The sequence below is a fragment of the Syngnathus acus genome, chromosome 13 (genome assembly GCF_901709675.1).
Source record: "Syngnathus acus chromosome 13, fSynAcu1.2, whole genome shotgun sequence".
In the NCBI taxonomy this organism is placed as follows: Eukaryota; Metazoa; Chordata; class Actinopteri; order Syngnathiformes; family Syngnathidae; genus Syngnathus; species Syngnathus acus.
The window spans coordinates 16,179,227-16,202,950 of NC_051098.1; the positions used below are offsets into that span (position 1 = coordinate 16,179,227).

General features: G+C 45.8%; 1 protein-coding gene across 2 annotated transcripts in view; it reads right to left on the minus strand.

Annotated features, from left to right (window-relative positions):
- Nucleotides 1-3,992: 3,992 nt before the first annotated feature.
- Nucleotides 3,993-23,724, minus strand: part of LOC119132037 (Down syndrome cell adhesion molecule-like protein 1 homolog) — a 61,765-nt gene continuing 42,033 nt past the window's right edge. Inside the window, exons 13-35 of one of the 2 annotated variants that reach the window (XM_037266912.1) lie at nt 22,739-22,944; nt 21,872-21,968; nt 21,681-21,809; nt 21,436-21,603; nt 21,294-21,364; nt 20,944-21,184; nt 18,761-18,907; nt 18,490-18,645; nt 17,189-17,328; nt 15,086-15,239; nt 14,307-14,424; nt 14,065-14,228; nt 13,892-13,990; nt 13,233-13,421; nt 13,025-13,153; nt 12,807-12,965; nt 12,561-12,716; nt 12,223-12,253; nt 12,001-12,119; nt 11,802-11,876; nt 11,325-11,519; nt 10,951-11,259; nt 3,993-6,101 (exon numbers count right to left, since the gene is read on the minus strand). In XM_037266912.1, the coding sequence (XP_037122807.1) occupies nt 5,527-6,101; nt 10,951-11,259; nt 11,325-11,519; nt 11,802-11,876; nt 12,001-12,119; nt 12,223-12,253; nt 12,561-12,716; nt 12,807-12,965; nt 13,025-13,153; nt 13,233-13,421; nt 13,892-13,990; nt 14,065-14,228; nt 14,307-14,424; nt 15,086-15,239; nt 17,189-17,328; nt 18,490-18,645; nt 18,761-18,907; nt 20,944-21,184; nt 21,294-21,364; nt 21,436-21,603; nt 21,681-21,809; nt 21,872-21,968; nt 22,739-22,944 (3,827 nt within the window). In that variant the 3' untranslated portion in view covers nt 3,993-5,526. Of the gene's footprint in view, nt 6,102-10,950; nt 11,260-11,324; nt 11,520-11,723; nt 11,877-12,000; nt 12,120-12,222; nt 12,254-12,560; nt 12,717-12,806; nt 12,966-13,024; nt 13,154-13,232; nt 13,422-13,891; nt 13,991-14,064; nt 14,229-14,306; nt 14,425-15,085; nt 15,240-17,188; nt 17,329-18,489; nt 18,646-18,760; nt 18,908-20,943; nt 21,185-21,293; nt 21,365-21,435; nt 21,604-21,680; nt 21,810-21,871; nt 21,969-22,738; nt 22,945-23,724 lie in introns of both variants that reach the window. The other variant, XM_037266911.1, reaches the window with a different exon arrangement.

A 23,724-nucleotide genomic window follows, 5' to 3' on the forward strand; every position in this document is an offset into this window, starting at 1 on the left:
ACAGGCCACTTTATTAGGGAAATATTATGGTCAAAGGTCACAGGTGTCAAGCTCTAGTCCTCGGGGCCGCAACCCACATGTTTTCCTAGATAACAAAGTGACCACTTTATTAGGGAAATATCATGGTCAAAGGTCACAGGTGTCAAGCTCTAGTCCTTGGGGCCGCATTCCAACATGTTTTCCAAGATAATAAAGTGGCCACTTTATTAAGTACACTTGAAAATGGCGGTGTACCTAATGGAGTGTCCATGCGATTCCCTCGTTAAGCGCACCTGCGTGAAAAGTTTTAGCTCCTGGAGAACGTGAACGGAGCTAAAACTTTTCACGCAGGTGCGCTTAACGAGGGAATCACACAGACACTCCATTAGGTACACCGCCATTTTCAAGTGTACCTAATAACAGGCCACTTTATTAGGGAAATATTATGGTCAAAGGTCACAGGTGTCACGCTCTAGTCCTCGGGGCCGCATTCCAACATGTTTTCCAAGATAATAAAGTGACCACTTTATTAGGGAAATATCATGGTCAAAGGTCACAGGTGTCAAGCTCTAGTCCTCGGGGCCGCATTCCAACATGTTTTCCAAGATAATAAAGTGGCCACTTTATTAGGGAAATATCATGGTAAAAGGTCACAGGTGTCAAGCTCTAGTCCTTGGGGCCGCATTCCAACATGTTTTCCAAGATAATAAAGTGGCCACTTTATTAAGTACACTTGAAAATGGCGGTGTACCTAATGGAGTGTCCATGCGATTCCCTCGTTAAGCGCACCTGCGTGAAAAGTTTTAGCTCCTGGAGAACGTGAAAGGAGCTAAAACTTTTCACGCAGGTGCGCTTAACGAGGGAATCACACGGACACTCCATTAGGTACACCGCCATTTTCAAGTGTACCTCATAACAGGCCACTTTATTAGGGAAATATTATGGTCAAAGGTCACAGGTGTCAAGCTCTAGTCCTTGGGGCCGCATTCCAACATGTTTTCCAAGATAATAAAGTGGCCACTTTATTAGGGAAATATCATGGTCAAAGGTCACAGCTCTATTGGAACGCGGCCCCGAGGACTAGAGCTTGACACCTGTGACCTTTGACCATGATATTTGCCTAATAAAGTGGCCCGTTATTAGGTACACTTGAAAATGGCGGTGTACCTAATGGAGTGTCCAAGTGACATCACAGCCCAAACAGCCAATCAGGAGGTTAGGGTTAGTGAACCGATTCGATTTTCAGTTAACTGAAATGCACATTAGTACAACACAGTGCAACCTGCTGCCAGGTCAAAATAGCTGACTGGTGAGTGACATGGGCTCTTGCTCGGTAAGATCTTGGTTCGATCCCAGGTGAGAGAATATACATAAAGGTGCTTTTATTGTGCAATTAACCCTTTATTTATTTATTCTTTTTTTTTTTTTTTACCTCGTGTAGTGTATCTATTGAAGTGTCCATGAGGTGTACCTACACATATTGTCATATAAAGCAGTTAGCCAAATGTCAGATTTTTGTTTTCATGCCCAAAAAAATAAAAACAAGGAATAAAACACCAGACATGTTTTAACATAAATGTTTATTTAAAAAAAAAAAAAAAAAAAAAAAATTAAAAGTAAATTTCAAACCAGCAATCCTATGTGAAATTACAGTAGATATATTGGAAACAATATTTAGGCGTATATATGCATACACGTTATTTAAAAACTACTATAAGTGTTATAAAATCAAGATGACCCAAAGAGAAGCATAATCTCCCCGTTGTTGCATAACGGCGCATCCCTTCATGCAATAAAGGTAGCCGTTAGCTTGGAGAAAACGCTGAACTGGAAATGCGAATCACTCACTCACTGATTCGTTCACTCACAGATTCGTTCGTTGGTGAACGGGAAATGCAATTCACGACTCGTTCGTAAACAGGAAGTGACGTCATTTTCTTCTTCGTTTTGTTTTACGGCGAGGTGGCACCAGCTTCAATGGGCATTACCGACACCTACTGGTTGAAGTCACATGAACTGAAAAAAAGAACGAATCACTTTAGGAAGTGATTCTATCACTCTCTTCACTGAAAAGGTTCGGTCTTTTGAACGAATCGTTCACTCACGAGCCAACACTAATACTGTTGCAGTCCGGTTGATCATGGCGCCCTCTAGTGGGTGCCTGCGGTATCAAGCGTGCAGTAACCAATGTATTGAAAAAAATGAGCATGTACGGTAGAGTAAGAATAATTTTTTTTAGGAAAACAATTACCATGTATAGTAAGCAAAAAAAAAACGTATAGTTTTTTTGTATTAGAAGTTTTTTTTAAATGATCTAAGGCTTTAAAAAAAATCATCCTGCAAGATATATTTTGAGATTCCCAAACAAATCCAAATTATTTTTTTTCATCCACATCCTGTGGATTGTAATGACAAACCCTCACAACATGAATCTACAATGTGAGAAAAAAAAAGAACAATATCATCACAGTTCATAAAAAGATAGCTTTATTGCACAAGGTGTTGAGTATTTTTTTCCTGCATTTTGTTTATTTTCATAGAAAAGGAAAATGTCAAGTTCAACACAAGCAATTGCAAATCCAAGCAAACGTTTGCCCGCAAAATAGGAATGAAGGAACAAGCGCTGCTTTTTCAAAATGTTTTCATGACCCCTCGTTTCAGCATTTGCCACTTGGCAACCAGCAGAATGTTCACAACATGCAAATGCTTCTGTCCTCAAGCGGGATTCAAACTTCAACAAAACAAAACCAAAGAAGACAATGCAACCAAATGTCCTGTAAAAGAAGAAATCATATTTGAATTGTGCATGGTCCACCCTGACTTGTTTCACGAAATCAAGATAAAGCAATTTCTGTATAATTCTATTCTTTTATTTTTTTTTAAATAGTTTTCCATTAAGTCCTCTCGCCTCAATACAGTAACTTCAATTTAAAGTTTACATTGTGCCCTGGTATCTAGTGAAGATGTTGAAAATAGTCGTCATTTATACAAAAACACTTTTCCTATGTACACAGGGTTTCTACTGATGGAATAGAAATGATGTCATACTGTGGGAGGAGGGGTCTCTGATTGGTTGAGCTAATGACAAAGCATTTGGGGAGGGGATTCCCAAAACCGAGGATGCTTCACATTTCTCTTCAACTGAAGATTAAAAATACTCCATTTGCATTGAAAATAAAACGTCCTCAACGGCATTGCATTTGGATTAGGAACCTTCACACGAGCTTTTTCTGTCGGAGACATTGGATTTACTTTGAGCAAACTGACATCAGATCAATGTGTCGTGGAAACTTGACCGGAAATGTTGTCATTCTATCCGATATGCGCGTGACAGAACGTAAAGAGGCCATCTAAAATGTGTTTCTGCAAAACGTACATGAAGTGGAAACGTAAGGTGACGCAGAAAGTAGTCCAGTAGAGTGCGATGGCATCGTTGGTGAACACACATTTGTAAGGTACAATACAACATATTACAACAGGCTCACTCACTTAACTGTGCAGTGGATATAAAAAGTCTACACACCCCTCTTCAAATGCATATAAAAAAAAAAATGAGAACGCTATAAAAATAAATAAATTATGTAAAATATATTTTTAAGAGGGAAAGCAAAAATGGCTGAGATCAGGTGGTTGCAAAAGTCAAAAACTGAGGTGAAACCGAGGTTGATTTTTTGGGGGGGATAGGCAAAAGTTGGCAGGTGTGTGCTCATTTCCATTTAACATCAGGTTGAATGTGATTGGTTCTGAACACAGCCTCATCTCCAGTTATAAGAGGGTGTGCACACTTATGCAACCACATTATTTCATTGATATATTTTATTTCCTCTTTAAATAATATTTTTTAAATATTTTCTAACTTAGTTATATAGGTTATAGATCATATTAATGCTGGAAAAAATTATTACAACCATTTTTTAAATTATTAGTATCACAAAATTTGTCATTTCAACAAGGGTGTGAAGACTTTTCCCATCCACTGTATGCTCTGCTCTTGTCTTGACTCTTTTTCTTTCTTTTTCAACAGCAAGCTCACCACACACTATTTGTTTTCTACCTAGCAACACAATCTCACACCACAACTTGACTGTGCTTTGTCTTCCAAGCCGCGTCCACGTTCAGCCTGATCACAAGGAGGAGAGAAAGATGACGGCGCCTCGTCGTCTTCTTTCCTCCCGGCCGGCCGGCCGTGACGCTTGTGCTACCCGTTAAAGTCACTCGCCTCTTTGTCGTTCTCTTTCGGAGCGATTGTCTTGTGATCTTTTCTAATATATTTTCAATTTAGAACGGCTTGAATAGATTTTTTTTGTCTCAATAGTCATATATTTGCTATATATTTGAATAGAAATATATATATGTACATATAGTATTCTATTTTAAAACAAACATATATTATTTTCTATTGCGAGAGCCCTGATGTTTGTTACGTTTGATCATTGCAAAACATTTGGAGCAACTCTATTTTTTAACCATTTTTTTTGTTTTTGGAATTGATTCTTTGTGATGAGATTATGCTATTGGAGAATTAATGGTGAAGAAATAAAAATCCAATCAAATAAAAAGATACAGCGCCATGCATAAAGCTAAACTCAATACACCGAGGCTCTTTTTTTATTTACTGACCCAACATTCCAAGGATGTGTTTGGAATGATTCATTCATTCACTTCTCCCTAATCACTTTAATATGTTCCTCCGCATATTCCATTTTTTTAGGGGATGGGCGGGGGCTATCCATCCATGACAAAAGTCGGCTTCTGAGGTGACAATTTCTCTTTCTACATGTTTGCTAATGTCTGGAAATGACGCCGGGGAAGTTAAACAAAGTAGAACGACCACTGCACTTGTGGCATCTTGACGAACCTTCAGAGTAACTTGTTCCCCCCTCGCCTTTCTTTCCACGGCAAACGATATCAGCGTTCAAAAATAAATTCCAAACGCAGCTTCGTAAGTACAAAACGGATTGTGGGTTTTACTGTTTGGACGCTCAGCATACAGCTTGATTTTTAAAAAGGTCCACCGTTGTTGTGTGCCTGCCACACGTGCACATATACTGTATATATTTACATATAGCCACACAAACACACACACACGCAAAGCTTAAAAATCGTCAGATGAAATTCTCCATCGCCAGAAATGAGAATTCCCTCACTGAGACATTTGATGGCAAATGCATCCAGTTAACGCATCCTGCCGCGGCACAATGCTGTGATCTCCTAAAACAGAAGTGGCGTGAAATTCAAGCAACCGCCTGGAGGATTTTGTGCATACCTTGGACGAGGGGAGATCGAAGTGGACAAAAAAAAAGAAATCATACGTGTTTTGCCAAGTGGTGACGTAAAAGAGGGAGACACGCGATCAGGCAGAAAGAAAGGCAACCCCCTGTGCTGTAGATACCCCCCCCCCCCGCCAACTTCTCCTTATGGGAGCCCGAGCAGCCCCTCTGCGGCCTGGCACAGCGCAGGCATCCACGGGAGAGGAGCCGGGCGTCGGTGTTTTATCCGCTCCACATTTGACCGCTAATCTTCTTAGTTAGCCGCCACGACGTCAGGCTAGACCAGTGTGTACGACTTGGAGTAAGCCCCGGTGCCACCATCCCTCTGCTTCTGTAGTCTGCCCAAGCCTGACGAGCTGCTCTCCAAAAGAGAGTCTCTGGATCCTCCCATCTTGGAGGAGGAGGAAGAGGCGCCACCTGGCGTGCCTCCTGTGGCCCCCACAGCCCCGCCGGAGGATGATGACGCCCCGGTGGCGGCGGCGGCGGTAGCTGCGGCGGCGGCCGCGGCGCTCTGGACCCCTGTTGCCGAGGAGCCCGGCATGGTGAGAGTCCTCTGTGGGAGCGTGGAGCTGCTGGAGCTGGCGGACATGCCGCCTCCACCTCCTCCAGAGGCTCCTCCAGAAGACGCCCCAGAGGAGGTGAGGTTGGACAGGCCAGAGTGGCCCATGGTTAGGGCTTGCTGCTTTGCAGAGTCCATAGTCATGTGACGGCCTTGGGTGTGGTACGCCCGCTGGGCCAGGCCGCGGATGGAGGCTTCGCGGGGGGGAACCACTGGACACGGGTCATGGTGCTCGGACTGCTTTCGGAAGAAGGGGTCTGACTTCATGTAGAGGGGGATGTTGCAGTAGTCACCTGCACGAGTCAAGCAAAAACAAAAAAATTGGGATATTTCAGTGATGTGACCCTTAGATGCATACGTGGGTAAAAAACGACCTGGTGAGTTTTTTTTTTTTTTTTAAACGTCTTCATCATGAAAATATTAGGGGTGTAACGATTCATCGATACACATCGATTAATCGATATAATGCTCTACGATTTGTTGGCATCGATGCTAAACGTAAACATCGATCTATATCGCCCGTTTTTGACCTCGATTTACACCCCTAGTTTGTAACCCTAACCTTGATTTAAAACCCTAGTCGGAAACCCTGAGCCTAGTTTGAAACCCTAATTAGCAATGGCAAAACTCCTTGGAAACCCTGGTCGGAAACCCTAACCCTAGTTTTGAAAGCCTAGTTAGAAACCCTAATCTTAGAAACCCTAAAAGTAGTTTGAAGCCCTCGTTGGAAACCCTAACCTTAGCTTTAAAACCTAGTTTGTAACCCTAAGCTTGGTTTAAAACCCTAGTCGGAAACCCTACCCCTTGTTTGAAACTTTAATTAGCGATGGCAAAACTCCTTGGAAACCCTGGTCGGAAACCCTAACCCTAGTTTTGAAAGCCTAGTTAGAAACCCTGATCTTAGAAACCATAAAAGTAGTTTGAAACCCTCGTTGGAAACCCTAACCCTAGCATTAAAACCAAGTTTGTAACCCTAACCTTTGTTTAAAACCCTAGTCGGAAACCCTAACCCTAGTTTGAAACCCTAAATAGCAATGGCAAAACTCCTTGGAAACCCCGGTCGGAAACCCTAACCCTAGTTTTGAAAGCCTAGTTAGAAACCCCAATCTTAGAAACCCTAAAAGTAGTTTGAAACCCTCGTTGGAAACCCTAACCCTAGCTTTAAAACCTAGTTTGAAACCCTAACCTTGGTTTAAAACCCTCGTCGGAAACCCTGAGCCTAGTTTGAAACCCTAATTAGCGATGGCAAAACTCCTTGGAAACCCTAGTCGGAAACCCTAACCCTAGTTTTGAAAGCCTAGTTAGAAACCCTAACCCTAACTCTAGTTTTGAAAGCCTAGTTAGTAACCCTAACCCTAACCCTAACCCTAACCCTAACCCTAACCCTAACCCTAACTCTAACTCTAACTCTAACTCTAACTCTAACCCTAACCCTAACTCTAACCCTAACCCTAGTTTTGAAAGCCTATTTAGAAACCCTAACCCCAACCCTAATCCTAACCCTAACCCTAACTTTGGAAACCCCAGTCGAAAACCCTAACCCTAGTTTTGAAAGCCTAGTTAGAAACCCCAATCTTAGAAACCCTAAAAGTAGTTTGAAACCCTCGTTGGAAACCCTAACCCTAGCTTTAAAACCTAGTTTGAAACCCTAACCTTGGTTTAAAACCCTAGTCGGAAACCCTGAGCCTAGTTTGAAACCCTAATTAGCAATGGCAAAACTCCTTGGAAACCCTCGTGGGAAACCCTAACCCTAGTTTTGAAAGCCTAGTTAGAAACCCTAATCTTAGAAACCCTAAAAGTAGTTTGAAGCCCTCGTTGGAAACCCTAACCTTAGCTTTAAAACCTAGTTTGTAACCCTAAGCTTGGTTTAAAACCCTAGTCGGAAACCCTACCCCTTGTTTGAAACTTTAATTAGCGATGGCAAAACTCCTTGGAAACCCTGGTCGGAAACCCTAACCCTAGTTTTGAAAGCCTAGTTAGAAACCCTGATCTTAGAAACCATAAAAGTAGTTTGAAACCCTCGTTGGAAACCCTAACCCTAGCATTAAAACCAAGTTTGTAACCCTAACCTTTGTTTAAAACCCTAGTCGGAAACCCTAACCCTAGTTTGAAACCCTAAATAGCAATGGCAAAACTCCTTGGAAACCCCGGTCGGAAACCCTAACCCTCGTTTTGAAAGCCTAGAAACCCTAATCTTAGAAACCCTAAAAGTAGTTTGAAACCCTCGTTGGAAACCCTAACCCTAGCTTTAAAACCTAGTTTGAAACCCTAACCTTGGTTTAAAACCCTAGTCGGAAACCCTGAGCCTAGTTTGAAACCCTAATTAGCGATGGCAAAACTCCTTGGAAACCCTAGTCGGAAACCCTAACCCTAGTTTTGAAAGCCTAGTTAGAAACCCTAACCCTAACTCTAGTTTTGAAAGCCTAGTTAGTAACCCTAACCCTAACTCTAACCCTAACCCTAACCCTAACTCTAACTCTAACTCTAACTAACTCTAACTCTAACTCTAACTCTAACCCTAACCCTAACTCTAACCCTAACCCTAGTTTTGAAAGCCTAGTTAGAAACCCTAACCCCAACCCTAATCCTAACCCTAATTTTGGAAACCCCAGTCGAAAACCCTAACCCTAGTTTTGAAAGCCTAGTTAGAAACCCCAATCTTAGAAACCCTAAAAGTAGTTTGAAACCCTCGTTGGAAACCCTAACCCTAGCTTTAAAACCTAGTTTGAAACCCTAACCTTGGTTTAAAACCCTAGTCGGAAACCCTGAGCCTAGTTTGAAACCCTAATTAGCAATGGCAAAACTCCTTGGAAACCCTGGTCGGAAACCCTAACCCTAGTTTTGAAAGCCTAGTTAGAAACCCTAATCTTAGAAACCCTAAAAGTAGTTTGAAACCCTAGTCGGAAACCCTAACCCTAGTTTTGAAAGCCTAGTTAGAAACCCTAACCCTAACTCTAGTTTTGAAAGCCTAGTTAGTAACCCTAACCCTAACTCTAACTCTAACTCTAACTCTAACTCTAACCCTAACCCTAACTCTAACCCCAACCCTAACCCTAACCCTAACCCTAACCCTAACTCTAACTCTAACCCTAACCCTAGTTTTGAAAGCCTAGTTAGAAACCCTAACCCCAACCCTAATCCTAACCCTAACCCTAACTTTGGAAACCCCAGTCGAAAACCCTAACCCTAGTTTTGAAAGCCTAGTTAGAAACCCCAATCTTAGAAACCCTAAAGTAGTTTGAAACCCTCGTTGGAAACCCTAACCCTAGCTTTAAAACCTAGTTTGAAACCCTAACCTTGGTTTAAAACCCTAGTCGGAAACCCTGAGCCTAGTTTGAAACCCTAATTAGCGATGGCAAAACTCCTTGGAAACCCTAGTCGGAAACCCTAACCCTAGTTTTGAAAGCCTAGTTAGAAACCCTAACCCTAACTCTAGTTTTGAAAGCCTAGTTAGTAACCCTAACTCTAACTCTAACTCTAACTCTAACTCTACTCTAACCCTAACTCTAACTCTAACTCTAACCCTAACCCTAACCCTAACCCTAACCCTAACTCTAACCCTAGTTTTGAAAGCCTAGTTAGAAACCCTAACCCCAACCCTAATCCTAACCCTAACCCTAACTTTGGAAACCCCAGTCGAAAACCCTAACCCTAGTTTTGAAAGCCTAGTTAGAAACCCCAATCTTAGAAACCCTAAAAGTAGTTTGAAACCCTCGTTGGAAACCCTAACCCTAGCTTTAAAACCTAGTTTGAAACCCTAACCTTGGTTTAAAACCCTAGTCGGAAACCCTGAGCCTAGTTTGAAACCCTAATTAGCGATGGCAAAACTCCTTGGAAACCCTAGTCGGAAACCCTAACCCTAGTTTTGAAAGCCTAGTTAGAAACCCTAACCCTAACTCTAGTTTTGAAAGCCTAGTTAGTAACCCTAACCCTAACCCTAACCCTAACCCTAACCCTAACTCTAACTCTAACTCTAACTCTAACCCTAACCCTAACTCTAACTCTAACTCTAACTCTAACTCTAACTCTAACCCTAACTCTAACTCTAACTCTAACCCTAACTCTAACCCTAGTTTTGAAAGCCTAGTTAGAAACCCTAACCCCAACCCTAATCCTAACCCTAACTTTGGAAACCCCAGTCGAAAACCCTAACCCTAGTTTTGAAAGCCTAGTTAGAAACCCCAATCTTAGAAACCCTAAAAGTAGTTTGAAACCCTCGTTGGAAACCCTAACCCTAGCTTTAAAACCTAGTTTGAAACCCTAACCTTGGTTTAAAACCCTAGTCGGAAACCCTGAGCCTAGTTTGAAACCCTAATTAGCGATGGCAAAACTCCTTGGAAACCCTGGTCGGGAACCCTAACCCTAGTTTTGAAAGCCTAGTTAGAAACCCTATTCTTAGAAACCCTAAAAGCAGTTTGAAACTAGGGGTGTAACGATTCATCGATACACATCGATTAATCGATATAATGCTCTACGATTTGTTGGCATCGATGCTAAACGTAAACATCGATCTATATCGCCCGTTTTTGACCTCGGACATTAGACGCGACTTTATTTTGAAATCCAGTTCATTGTTGCTTGCTTCCTCTTTCCGGGAGCAGTGCGCGGCGTGGCGTGTTGTGTTGTGAGCAGAGCAGGCACGTGAAAGGGGAGCCGACAACTACGCGGCTCCTGGGCTGGTGCTATGGCTAGTGTCCAAGAAGACGAGGAAATTCGCTCCCCTTTGGGCTTCAAGTCATTCGTTTGGAAGCACTTTGTAATTTCCTAAATAAAGAGTTTGCAGTACCTTGTTGATTTTGCGTATGAATTGTTATAAATCAGGATATTGTTCTATATCGATCGTAGAGCACTATATCGCGATGTATCGTGAATGAATCACAGCAGGCTTTAAGATATCGGCAAATATCGTATCGTGATCCTTTGTATCGATATGATATGGTATCGTTACAAAACCCGAGATTTACACCCCTAGAAAATACGTTATCTTTTTATATTCCAAGTATTCTAATATAATTTACAATGCTCACATTTTTCTATGACTGTTGGAGGTAATAGTCTTTTTCAAAGAAGTTCTAAAGTTCAATATAAAAAGATTTCAAACCTGAAATCATTATTTATTCCAAGAACCAAGACAAGACTTACTCTTGGCGCGGTGCGGGATGGGCACGGCTACATTCTTGCCGCGATCGTAGTCCTGGGGCTTGGGCGGCGAGGCGGTGAAGCGGCAGATGCCGGGCTCGGAGGGCGTGCTCATGGACGTCATGCTGTCGGCGTTGTCGTTGGTGCCCGTGGTCATCTGGTCGGAGGAGCTGTCGGAGATGAAGCACTCGGTGATCTCGAATTTGGCGTGCTGCAGATGCTCCTCCAGCTTGGCGTGCTCGTACGCCCTGGCCAGCTCCTCGTAGGTGGACGAGGCGCTCTCCGTTGACACCATGCTGTTACGACCCTTATCTGCGGGGAGGAAGTCACTTTACGGACATCCTTAACCTGACAGAGACGGACGGCCGAGCGCCAACCTGTGTCCTGCGAGAGGCTGGCGCTGTAGCTGTCGCTCTCGGTGACGGTGATGCCGTGCTGCGAGCTGACCGTACGCCAGTCCGAGGCGAGAACCCGAGCCGGCGTGGAAGCCTGACACTTAGTCAGAGTCCACTGACTGGAGTAGCGGTTCCTGATGCTGTGGGCCGATTTGACACTCTTCCTGGAAACCGGATCTGGTAGGTGGAAGGTCGAGCACGTTTCAAATCGAGGACGGACGTCGGCCAAACAAGACGCCCAAGACGCATCGCGTGGGGTTCAACAAACCAGGAAGACACGTTTGTCATATCGACATTTTCATTATCGCTCGCTGCTTCAATTAGCTCACGTTTGTTTGTCTCAGATGGTGAGAAGGCCCAACGAGGAGAAAGATCACTTACTGGTTCCTGGTCTGATGTCTGACATGTCAATCAAAGGACCAGTGTTCTGGATGAGAGCAGGGTGGTGAACGGACACACCTGCGCAGAAGCTTTGCGGGTTCCCGGCCTGATTGAACTCCGTGTCGGTCACAGGTACGGTGGCCTTGTCCTCGCCTGTCCGAGAGGCAGGAAGGAGTTGGCATAAGCGAGTCCTGTGTTTATTATCGCCGCGACAGATGCGAGCGAGCACAACAACGCTCTGTGTCTCTCTGGCTCGCCGCTTCTGCCTTCCTCTCACCGATCTGCTTGATGCCCTCTTTGTCTTCGATCAGCAGCTGCACTCTCGGGATGTCGATGTGCAAGCGCGGGCCCTGAGGCGGGCCCTTCACTGGCGTGTCAAAGCTTCGGTTGTTTTTACTGCGCCGCCGCCGCACACACGGACAAATGTTCACAGTTGGGATGTGATCGATCGGATTGTACAGGTGGATGTTAAAAACTCCAGTAGGAGAGACTTCTTTACCTGATCAGCATCTCTGCTAGGCTTTTGGCATCTAGGAGGAAAAAAAGACATGGATTTTTTCCCACCATTTAATAAAATAAAATAAATTTGATCTGGCGCGCAAACCAATCAGATGTTTCATGCCCTGGAGAAATTGTTGAAAATGGGGTGTCTAAAAATGCATGGGCGGAGGAATTTCAGAAACAGGTAGTTCGAACCAACAACACAAAACAAACCTCCTTGGCAGTGGTAAAACTTCATTCCAAAATCTGTTTGAAGTCAGCTCCATCTCCAGGTTGCTTTGTTCTTATTGCCAACTCACCACACTCCACCACGTCCTACTTTACTTCTCTTCTCACCTCGCAGTCTCTTCAGCCTCTTTTCTTTGCGTTTCTTGCGGATGATGAAGAGGAGCGCCACACCAAGAGTGACCAAGATCACCGGGCAGCCGATAGAAAACAGCTTCTTGACGTCGTCGTTCTTTTCCAAGGGCGACTTGATGGGAGGAATTGTGCCTGAGAAAAGAGGAGAGAAAAAAAAAAAAAGGGATGATGATCAAATGAGCCAGTTCGACGTTGAACGAGTATTGCGGGCTGTCAACTCACTGCCGTCGTAATCCAGCGTGGCAAACTGGGAGCTCTGGTTTCCGCAGCCGGCACTGTTACAAGCTTTCATCTTCAGTTCGTACCAGGTGGCCTCACGCAGCTCGGCCAGGAACACGTCTGTGGTGGCGTTGGTGCGCACGTTCTGCCACACCCACGTACCTGAACCCATACGGCCACGTTGAGACATTTCCCTTTTTCCTTTCCTGGAAGTGACTCACCTTTCGGGCGAAACTCGAGTGTCACGGCGCCGATCGGACAGCCGCCGCTGGCCCAGCCCTGCAGGTTGAGGCGGGCGTGACTGGAGTTGATGTGGGTGAAAACGGGTTGGTCCTTGTTGAACTGGGGCTCTAGAAAAAGCAGGAGTCATCCACTTATTTTTCACAGTTTGGCATTTAATGCTTCTCTGTGTTTTAACGGGTGTCTCACCTCGGCCGTGCGTCTTGGCCTCGATGATCTCACTGATGCGTCCCGCTCCGACGCTGTTCTTTGCCGCCAGCTTGACTTTGTACCAAGTGCCGCAGCGCAGGTTGTCCAGTTTAAAAGAGCGCTCGGTAGAGCTGATGAACACATCTTTCCACTCTTCTGTGTTGTCCACAGAGTACTGAAGCACAAATCCTGCACACAAATAAAGTATTTTGTCCATCCGTTACATTCATGACTTACTAAGCATCCTTTGGCTTTCTTTTAGTCCATTGAGAAACAGTACATTTATCACCCACTAGGTGGCAGCATTAGTCTGTCCCAATGACGCCAAACAAAGCTGAAGAACGGCCTAGTTTTCCTAGGTTAGTCAAAAACCTCAAGAGATGCTGCTTACAGAAAATCCTTGCTCACGAGGGTAATCAGTATGTTGTTTTTACATGCAAAACAAAATCAGCCATATCTGCTTGGTGACGTGAATGTCTGCCTTTTCATTTTGTGTACTTTCAATAATGAGAATCAAAGAGCTGCCTTTACAGACAGGAACTATTTATTACCTGTTACAAAACCTCCCTGCATCAAACTTACAGTCATGGACATAATTAGATCTTTCCCAACCAATTGGATCTTAGATAAAGAAAACTTCTAAATATAGCCGATCGTACCCCTGATAGAGCTGCCTCCGTTATCTCCTGGTATCCAGGCCAGAGTGATGGAGGAAGTAGAGGTGGTGGACACGGTGAGCCGAGGCTGGTCCGGAGGAACTGAACATAAGAGAGTTTGCCGTGAAACTGCTCGCCCCTCCCCCTGCTTGAGAACACCCAGCAGATGCTTTCACCTTGCACTAAAAGATTAACGATGATGGTGTCAAAGCCCAACGTGTTGGTGGCCGTGCAGGTGTAGTAGCCCGAATCTTCAGCCTTGACAGTGCGTAGCACCAGTGTGCCGTTGGTCATGATGAGACGCTGTCCGTCCAGAGACACCGGGATGGCTGTGTTCTCGCTACCCGAGAGAAAGGTCACATTTGACGCCACTCTTCTAATTCAAGCATCAACGACTCAATTTGGTGTCGTGTCTCACCTGTCTTTGGTCCATTTGATGGTCGGTGTTGGTTCGCCTACAGAGTTGCAAGGCAGCCGTACTTCTTTCATCCACGGGGTGGTCACCGTACCTCCGAATGATAGGATCTTAGCAGGGGCTGGTGGAATATGAAGAAATGGACATGACACCTGCGCTAAGTGTGGCGCATTTTTTATTTTTATGCTTTGTTTTCCTGCACCTGACTATTCGGTGACCGGAAGTAGACTAGACTATAGACTAGCTGGAAGTAGGGCTAAGTTGTGGCGCAGGTGGCGTAACAAGATTTTGATTGAGATGCAAAGAACACATTTGTTCCCTAAACTCTTCCCAGTTGGAAGCGCAGAAATGTCCTGGAGACCTATGTGGTGAATAAATGGATTAAAATATATCCCCACAGACAAATGACATTGCCCGGCAAAGTACAGAATGGGAATAATACGGAACGTGCCGGAGAATGAGCTGAAAGGATATAATGGGGGGAGGGGGCCCGGGCTTCCATCCAATTGAGGCCTTGTCACCCTCCCATTTATTTTCACTGGCTCGGCTTCTTAACGCTAGCACTCTAGTGCACTTATGTTTGGTTGAATGAAGTATGGAGTGGGCAAGCCTGAGGACGCTGCCATTTACAGCTGCCGATCACATGCATGCAAGCAAACCTTTACGCTGGGCAGAAAAACATTGGAAAAAATTCCAACCCCAGTGTATCTGCTCGCCTTTTCATCCGCCGCCTATTTTCTCTTCGCCTTATGAATGAATGAATACAAGCAGTTGGAGCTCACCCTTGGCGGCGGGCTCAACGGTGACCTTGTCGCTGAAGTTTCCGCGTCCTGCGGTGGTGACGGCCGCAGCCCAGATCAAGTACTGCTGCCTGTGGTTGAGGTGGCTGATGCGGTAGAAGACCAGCTCCGGGTTGGCTTCGTATTCGCTGGGCATCTGACGAGAACGGCAGAGGAGAGGACGTAAGCGTGAAGGTTCTCCATTGCCAATGGTGTTTGTAATTGTATTGCATCATTTTTAGAAAGACGTACATGGAGGTTTTTTTTTGTTTTTTTTTAGAGAAGCATATCATTTCATGATGCAGTAGTAACAAAATCCGTGAGTAAAATGCAGGGGGTTCCACACACTGGGTCATACTGTCATTTTACTGGAGAGGCGGAAGTAATGTGAAGGACTCAGTGAACATCAGCTTAATGCAAAACAAGCCCTCAAGTCTTCCCTCAAATCATAAAAGAAGTGTGGTGGAATATGCTGAGTTTTTTCCAAAAATGTGTGTGTGTGTATGAGAGGGGGCAAGACTTAAAGGGAGGAAAGGAGGATGAGAGGAGAGCAGGGTGAAAACAGACAATGGCTTCGAGATATCACGACGAGTCATACACTAATGAGGCCAATCTACAGCAGCCACAACACACATGCAAAATAACAGCAATTCACATTTGCACCCACAAAGTGAGTGACAGAGAAAGCCCACACATGCAGCACACATGACCTGGAGCTGGATGTGTAATTGCAGTGTGTTTAACCCAGCCATGTGTTTGCTGTCTAGTCACATCACTGCCTTCTCCATTGGTAAACGTGGAACTGACAATGTGGAGGGAACATTTGTATTTTCAGCCGTCCAATTATTCGGGCTCCTGAGTCAAATTGTGTCTGCTGGATTCATGTTTGTTTTTGTCAGCCTGTTCTATCGGTCAAGCATTCTGGCTGTGCCATCCCTCGCCTACCTTTCACTTTTCAGCCACTGCTCACATTCATCCACCTCAAAAGTGACACCCACTAACCGCCGTCGCCCACTTTGTGCTTTCCAACCTCCCACTGACTCACATTGACTTCAATGACTCTTCTCTCCTCTCTCTGCATTTGTCTCAATACTCACCAGTGGATGGAGGGGAAGGCCTGAGTAGTTATGAATGGATAGATATCAGGGTGGAAACTGTACGAGTACAAAACAGCGGCGGGGGGACGAGGGGTGAGTCAGTTTGTGTTGCTAAAACGGATATTAAAGTATTCCTTAGGCGTGGAGATAGCGACGATCTAGGGAACAATAGACCGAGATAATGAAAAGAAGAACAAAAGTACTCCCCGTGCGGTGGGGATGCAACACCCCCCCTCCCTGTAACCCTCCCCGTCCCATTCCTTCCTTCCTTCCTTCCTTCCTTCCTTCCTTCCTTCCTTCCTTCCTTCCTTCCTTCCTTCCTTCCTTCCTTCCTTCCTTCCTTCCTTCCTTCCTTCCTTCCTTCCTTCCATCCTTCCTTCCTTCCTTCCTTCCTTCCTTCCTTCCTTCCCTTCAGTTGCACTCATTTACATAGTAATCATCCTGAACTCTGCATGGGGGCTTCAGATGGACGCATGAATGGCTGACGAGATGGGAGAGATGGAGACAGAGAGAGAGAGATGGATAGATAGATAGATAGATAGATAGATAGATAGATAGATAGATAGATAGATAGATAGATAGATAGATAGATAGATAGATAGATAGATAGATAGATAGATAGATAGATAGATAGATAGATAGATCGTGTGTACTTGTCGCTCATATGAATGTGTTTTTTTTTCTGCGCTGCTTGATGAACAGATGAGGTTGTCGTGGCAACGTGATGAGACGCAGATATGCAAATGAGGCGGGAGGGTGAGCTCGCACGCGCACACACTGCGGTACGAGCGGAGCTCATTTCACACACACGCCTCGTGCTGAGACTGCAGCAAAAAAGTGCACACACAATCCATGCACATTTTTAATTGGATCAATTTCAACCGTTATCTTTGCGTCGTATGGATTACACGCAACAAAAACTGAAGAGGGGAAAAACATGTCATGCTTCCTCCAAACATGATCTCTTTTGTTTTCTGCCTAATAAATCCATGCAGCCCTTTTAACTCACCGGTCGGCCTGATCCGGGGCTCAAGCAGTAGATGGTGTACTTGCGGATGATTCCATTTGGTTTATGGGGGGGTAACCAAGATACCACCACACTGCTGGCAGAGGAGGGCACAGCTTTGATGCCAGCTGGGGGCCCGGGGTCTGCACATTCGACAAAACAGGAGAACATACTGAGGACAACATAAACCAAGCGATAAATGTGTGCTTTCCACAAAAATCATAAAAAAAAGATGTGTCATTAGACACCTGAATAGACGGACGTTAAAGTGAGCCGACATTCTCGATTGCATTCTATTGACTAGACGCAGGGGTCGGCTACTTACTGAGCTACTCGCTCACTAAAACTGAATGTGAGGGCTCAAAGAGGACCATAAAGTAGCCAAAGCGCTATAACAAGCGCGGTGGTGTAAACACATTCAAAGGGACGCCTGCAGAGGGAGGGCATGAATCACTGTCATCTCTGCTTTTACGGCAGCGAGAGGCGGCCTGACGACTGCTCTGTTTGCACAACTCCACTGTAAACACTTCCCCATATGCCGCGACAACCGCTGAGGGCAAAGGGATCAGAAAGATAATGTTGAACGTATGTGAAGAGGTTGCCCCCGGACACGGTGTCGGCCCGCATCAGGGCAAAAAAAAAAAAAAAAGCCGCTCGGCCTCGGGGTGATAAACACACAGTCGCGCGGGCGTGTATATGAAGAGCTAGCGCAGTGAAGCTAACACAAAGAATACACATAAAAGCTTTTTTCATGTGTGTGTGAAATGACACTTCTTCAAAATCTCCTGCCTCCTCCCTTGACGGGGCCTCGGGGTGAGAGCAGAGCAGAGAGGCGGGCGGATCCGGATGTAATCCACAAGCCACCAGTGTAAGCACAAAATTAATTCTCTCTAAGCTACAAAGAATTAATCTCTCGCTTGTACAGGGTGAGACTTGCGCACAAACAATAGCGTGCTTTCTCACACTGGCACACCGAAGCTGGGAAATGTGCTCATACACACACACGCTAAAAACCCACCCCGCCCCCCCCCCCCTCCGACGGCTTTACATGCACAGATCCACAGCCTTAGGCTCATCACACGCACGCGCGCACACACGCTTTTTGGCTTCTTAATTCTCATTAGCACTGGTAATGCCACATCAGAGCACAAAGAGGTTTTAATCAGCTACCTCAGCCTTACAAAGACCCTCAATCCCCCCTCCCTCCATGAATGTGCCTCCCACACCGCAGCTGAAACATCTTAAACCCTTGGATAAATCGTGTGTGTGTGTGTGGCGATAAAAGACATCAAGGGCGAACTCACAGTCTTCCCGGGTCTGGATGTACAGGACATTGCTGCGTACGCCATCGCCAGCCTGTGTGTAGGCCAGCACCTGGATGCTGTAGTTGGTGAACTTCTCCAGACCTCTGAGCTCCACCTGCTCCTTGGTTGTGGTGATGTTTTGCATTTCACCCCATTCTGAGGAACAAACAGAGGCTCATATTGGATACTTTGTTTCACGCTGTTTTCCAAGGACTATGCCACTGATACCAGCCTTATTTTAAGGGTTAGGGTACTCGTGCAGCCAACACACCTCCGTCGGGGAAGACGGCCCAAAAGATGACACGGTAGCCCTTCAGAACGCCGTGCAGGGTCATCCTGGGGGGTTCCACCCAAGAGATGACCGCCTCATCTGAGGTGACGGAGATTGCGCGCACATTCTGAGGAGGTTGGCTGGGAACTGAAAAGGACACAATGAGATTTCATTTCGGATGAATTCGATTCATTTTTTAACATTAGGTTCTGCTCGTGTGCTTGTCGACCAATACGTACAAGCACGCAAAACAAAATGGCTTAACACAACTGATACGTTTGTTGTTGTTGTTTTGCAGTGCTATCATAATTCACGGTGCGGATTATTGCTCTTAATAACCAAAATTACAGCAGCTAACTGAGTCACTTAGTTGTGAAACGCTTCTTTGGTGATCATAAATGTCTGTATTATACTGCCCCCTTGTGGCCAAATTGCAAACACCATGATGCGATGTTATGATGTCATTTTTTTCCGTGACACCGTAGGCGTACTGGAATTGTGTTGAATCGTTTTGCATTACAAAAATGCAGCATAGTAGCGTATGGTATAATATGAATAAAAACTAAAAGGAAGCCTTGGGAAAGGTTAGACAGTAAATCAGGAGTGGCCCATTGAAGGTTAATTAGCGAAGCCTTAATGGGCGTTTCCGCTGCAATCTTGCAAAATAGTATATAGGAGCATCTCTCTCTCTCTCTCTCTCTCTCTCTCTCTCTGCACAAGTCAAGCTCTGTTCTCGCTCATCCAGGTGTCGCCTTTTCAGTCTTTGAATAACGCGTAGTGTCGACGATGAACAGAAGTCAACTTGTGCAGGGGGGGTCGGGAGGGGCAGGAAGAGCGCAGAGTGAAAGACACGAGATTGGGCCAAGTCCGCCAGGGCCGTTATTCTGGGCAGCTGGCGTGGAGGGCGGAGGTGGGGAGGAGGACGACGGAGGAAGCGAGGAAACTGGGCCTTGCATGAATAGACCTTTGGGCTACCAGTGTAAATAATTAGGATGCATGGCTTCTCACTTTGCAGGTATAAATGAGGACATGTGCTTCATTCAGGGGAGAAAAGATGACGGCCTGCTAGCATGACAAGCCGCTCGATAAATAAAGAGGAAGAGTCAAACGTAACCGTGTTTATTTGTTGGCTCGTTAATAAGACAACAAAATATAAGGCATTTTTTGGACTGCAAGGAGGAGGGGGAGGAAGAGAGTTAAAAGCAGAGGAAGGAAGGGCAGAAAAAGATGAAAAGAGATGCAGGGAGACAAAGCGCTCAGCTGCCGATAATTACAGCAGGAAGCGGGCCCAGGCAAAGACGGACCGACAGACAGACAAGCTAATTATAATTATTTTTAGTATGCTTGTTGTTATCACTATTATCATAATGGCCGTCAATATCACTGTCGCCACGGTGACAGCCACGGGGAAGCGCCGGAGGGCTCTGCCTGCTCTGGACCGACTGTTTGCTGCGAGGGAACGACAGGCAGTGATGACGGACATTGTAGGAAGCCTGTTTTTTTTGTTTTTTTTAAAGGCTATAATGACACACTATGGCGGGTACCGCAATTGCGGTATGATGCTAACGGACCGTTGCTAAACCACAAACAGCTGGAAGTCAGTTCTGGGAGTTAGGTGCTTTCCTACTGTTAATGTGTCGGACGGCAAGTACAATTGATAGAAATGTTTGGCCCTTTTGATAAAGATAAAAAAAAAAGCTCCGTTGTAGTTGTTTATTTCCATCCTATCGCCCAGCTTTTTATCACGGCAGTCCTTTGTGCACCGCCGAAAGCATTCGTTCTTGTTAAAATAGAGCCAAGGCGGTTGGTTTTTCGAGTGACAACGACAACAACAAACAAAAAGATGGAGGAGCGTGACACAGTTCAGGCGGCGAGAGAGAAAGCAACACGGAACGTGCAGTAACTGTGAATCAAAGCTGGCGGATGGGTGACAGTTTGCTCTTCCACTTGCTCACGCTGTGCCGTGCTGTTTGAAAAGCAGCAATTACGGCAGCTGGTCACTTTTTTGACACTTGGAAAAACAACAAACATTTCCTTTTTTTTTTTTTTTTTAAATTGTCGCTTCCCGCGGTGCTGAAGTGCACTGTATGATACTTGGAGGTGTTTTGCTCCAAAAGTCCTAATGTTGGATTTCCGTCCGTGTACCTATTATGGCCATCGACCGTCTGCCCACTGCTCCTTACCGTCTTCGAGAGTGGTCGCATTGATCTCGGAGCTGGAGGGCCCGGTGCCAGCTCTATTGAAGGCCTGAACCACCACGCCGTACTGGGCAAACTTCTTCAGGTTGTCCAATGTGTACACCTCGCTATCTCCGGTGGCCTTCATCTCCACAATGCTGTATTGGCCGTTGCTGCCCGGACCGTTTTCTCTGTAACCAATTTGGTAACCTCGGATCACTCCGTTTTGTAGCTCCTTCCTGGGAGCCTGTGAAGTGGAATGAGATGAATCTCAATATCTTTTTGCTCTCAGCACTGGCGGCGCTAGAGGGGGGCCGCCGCGGGGGGGCACTGGCCCACCCCGACAGAATGATTACCTTCCAAGTGACCCTGATGCTTTGAGAGGTCACCGGCTGCAGGATCACATCCATGGGAGGACCGTCGGGCTCTATAAAAATGGAGAATGGATCGTTTGAAACACATCCAAAGAAAAAGTGATTCTCTCCTCAAAGTACTTACGAGCTTCCTCCGTGCTGATCGTGAGCTCCTTACTGGCCTCGCTCTTCCCGATGGCGTTGTAGGAGTACATGCGGATGCTGTAGACCGACGCCGGGTGGAGGTCCACAATGTTGGCCTGATTGTTAGTGGGGGAAATGTTTCGAGTCGCGTGCTTCAGCTCCCAGGTATCTGCCAAAATAGATGCTCATGTTTCCTGTCAGTCCGCACAATCAAGGATCCTCTTTTGGTGTGGTTTTTGGACTTACCTGTCTTGTTCTTGTATTCAATGTCATAGGAGGTGATGACGCTGTTCCCGTCAAACCTCTGCGTCCATCGTAGGTTCATACTGCGATCTTTGACTTCACGCACCTCAAGTTCGGGAGGATCCGGGGGCTCTGAGGATTAAGGAGTGTGAATGGAACCGGATTTACAGGTGTGGAAAGAAGACTATGAGTACCTTGCACGGTGAGCTGGATGAGGCCTCGTCCTTCACCGTACGAGTTGATGGCGTGACAGGAGAAGAAGACCGAGTCCTCACGTTCTGCTGGTTTTAGCTACAAGGAGTTAGCGAGAGACAGGGTAGCAAGTCGACTTTGAGGATCGAATGAAAGGAAGAGTGTCTATTCTCCAGCGCTATCGCAAAGATCTGTTGGTCATGTTTGTGTTCTTTTTCCACCAACCTTTTGAAATCCATTACATCTAACTTAAGAACCGCCACTTTGAGACCTAATGCCAACAGCCAGATTAGTAAAAACTGTTAAGATATTTTAAAATGATGAATGGTAATAAAAGTGGCCAGAAATATGCTTATTCTTTTAAAGTGGACACTTTGTCATTTTAGTATTGATACATGAAGTCGATGCACGTTTTGTCTTTGCGTGCCACATATAATGATGCGGCGGGCCGTATCTGGCCCCCGGCCGGGCCTTAGGTTTGACAGTCATGTCATAGTTAGCGGCCACACGCAATTTCGCGCTCGCTACAAATAGACGCAATGTCGAACTCAGCGATGTCATAGCCTTAAAAAGCATCCAGTCAATGTTTTGATGTCGTCCGCATTCTCCTCACACCCTCTAGGGAGGACACTCACGTGGTACTTGAAGACAGTCGGCTTGTGTCGACTTATGAGTTATATTTGGCAATTCTTTTCTTTCTTTGGCAACATCATCTCTCAGCATGCACACGTAACCGCGTAGGGAATTGCAAATTTCCCAAACGATATTCTCCGACTTCAAGTCAACACTTAAAGCCACTGTGTGCTGTTTCTGTAACTCGCGCCGCCAATTCGTCAAGTCATAAAGTCACCGCGTTGAGTCTCTCTTACCTTGAGAGTGGACAACACCTCGTCCGTCTTCTCGTTGGGGCTGGTGGTAATAGAGTAGCGGGGATTGCGGTCAGGGTCGATGACCGTGTCGCCTCGCTCCCAGCGGATGATGATAGGCCATTCCCCCCTCGCCGTGCAGTTCAGCTCCTTAACGTGACCCTTCTTGGCCATGGTGGTGTTGGGGTGACTTGTGATCATGGCTGGGACTGGAGCGGGCAGGACGGGATGGTGGAGGGAGGGAAGGGGGGCACAAAAGTGAGTGGAGTGGATAATAAGCAGGGTTTAAAAGAAGGTGAAGGAGCAGAGAGGGGAAGAGAGCGAGGCGGGTATGAGAGCGGCGGGCAAGTCGCAGCCGTGAAGAGCGATGGTCAATGAGGTAAAGTCGATAAAGCTCCTCTCGCATTCTCCGATAGTTAACACGGAGGTCGAGGTGAATGAAGAGGCAAAAACGATACACTCTGCCTTCCTCTGTACACAAAATCAGCGGCGCACTCAATCTTGCCGCGCGCACCGTATCGACCCGAGGAGGACGGTTCTGCTGTTTTTGTTTTCATCACTTATTCATTCAACCAAAGAGACAAAACGGAGGGAGGCAGAGGAGAGGAACGCTTCAATCGATAACAAGTAAAGCCAGAGGCTTGTTCGTACACTTATGTCAGAAATGCTCCGTTGACATCTCTTTTGTCAGCGCCACCGCTGTCGGTTAAGGTCACCGTCCGGCGTGATGGAGCTAATATTGCTCGCTTGCGTCCTCCGGCACTCTCCGCCTGCTTTTTCATCACGCCGGCCCGCCGTTACTGACAGCGAGGGCAGGCCGCGCCGATTGATTGCAGATAATGATGAAGCTCAAAGTGGTTTTGATTGTCTGGAGACAGATCCCCAGGGTTCGGGGGGGATCAATTGCTCACTTGCTCGACATTCTCACAACCTCGCCAATATATGTCCACATACACGCCGAGGTTTAAATTAGCCATCTTAGTGGCTAG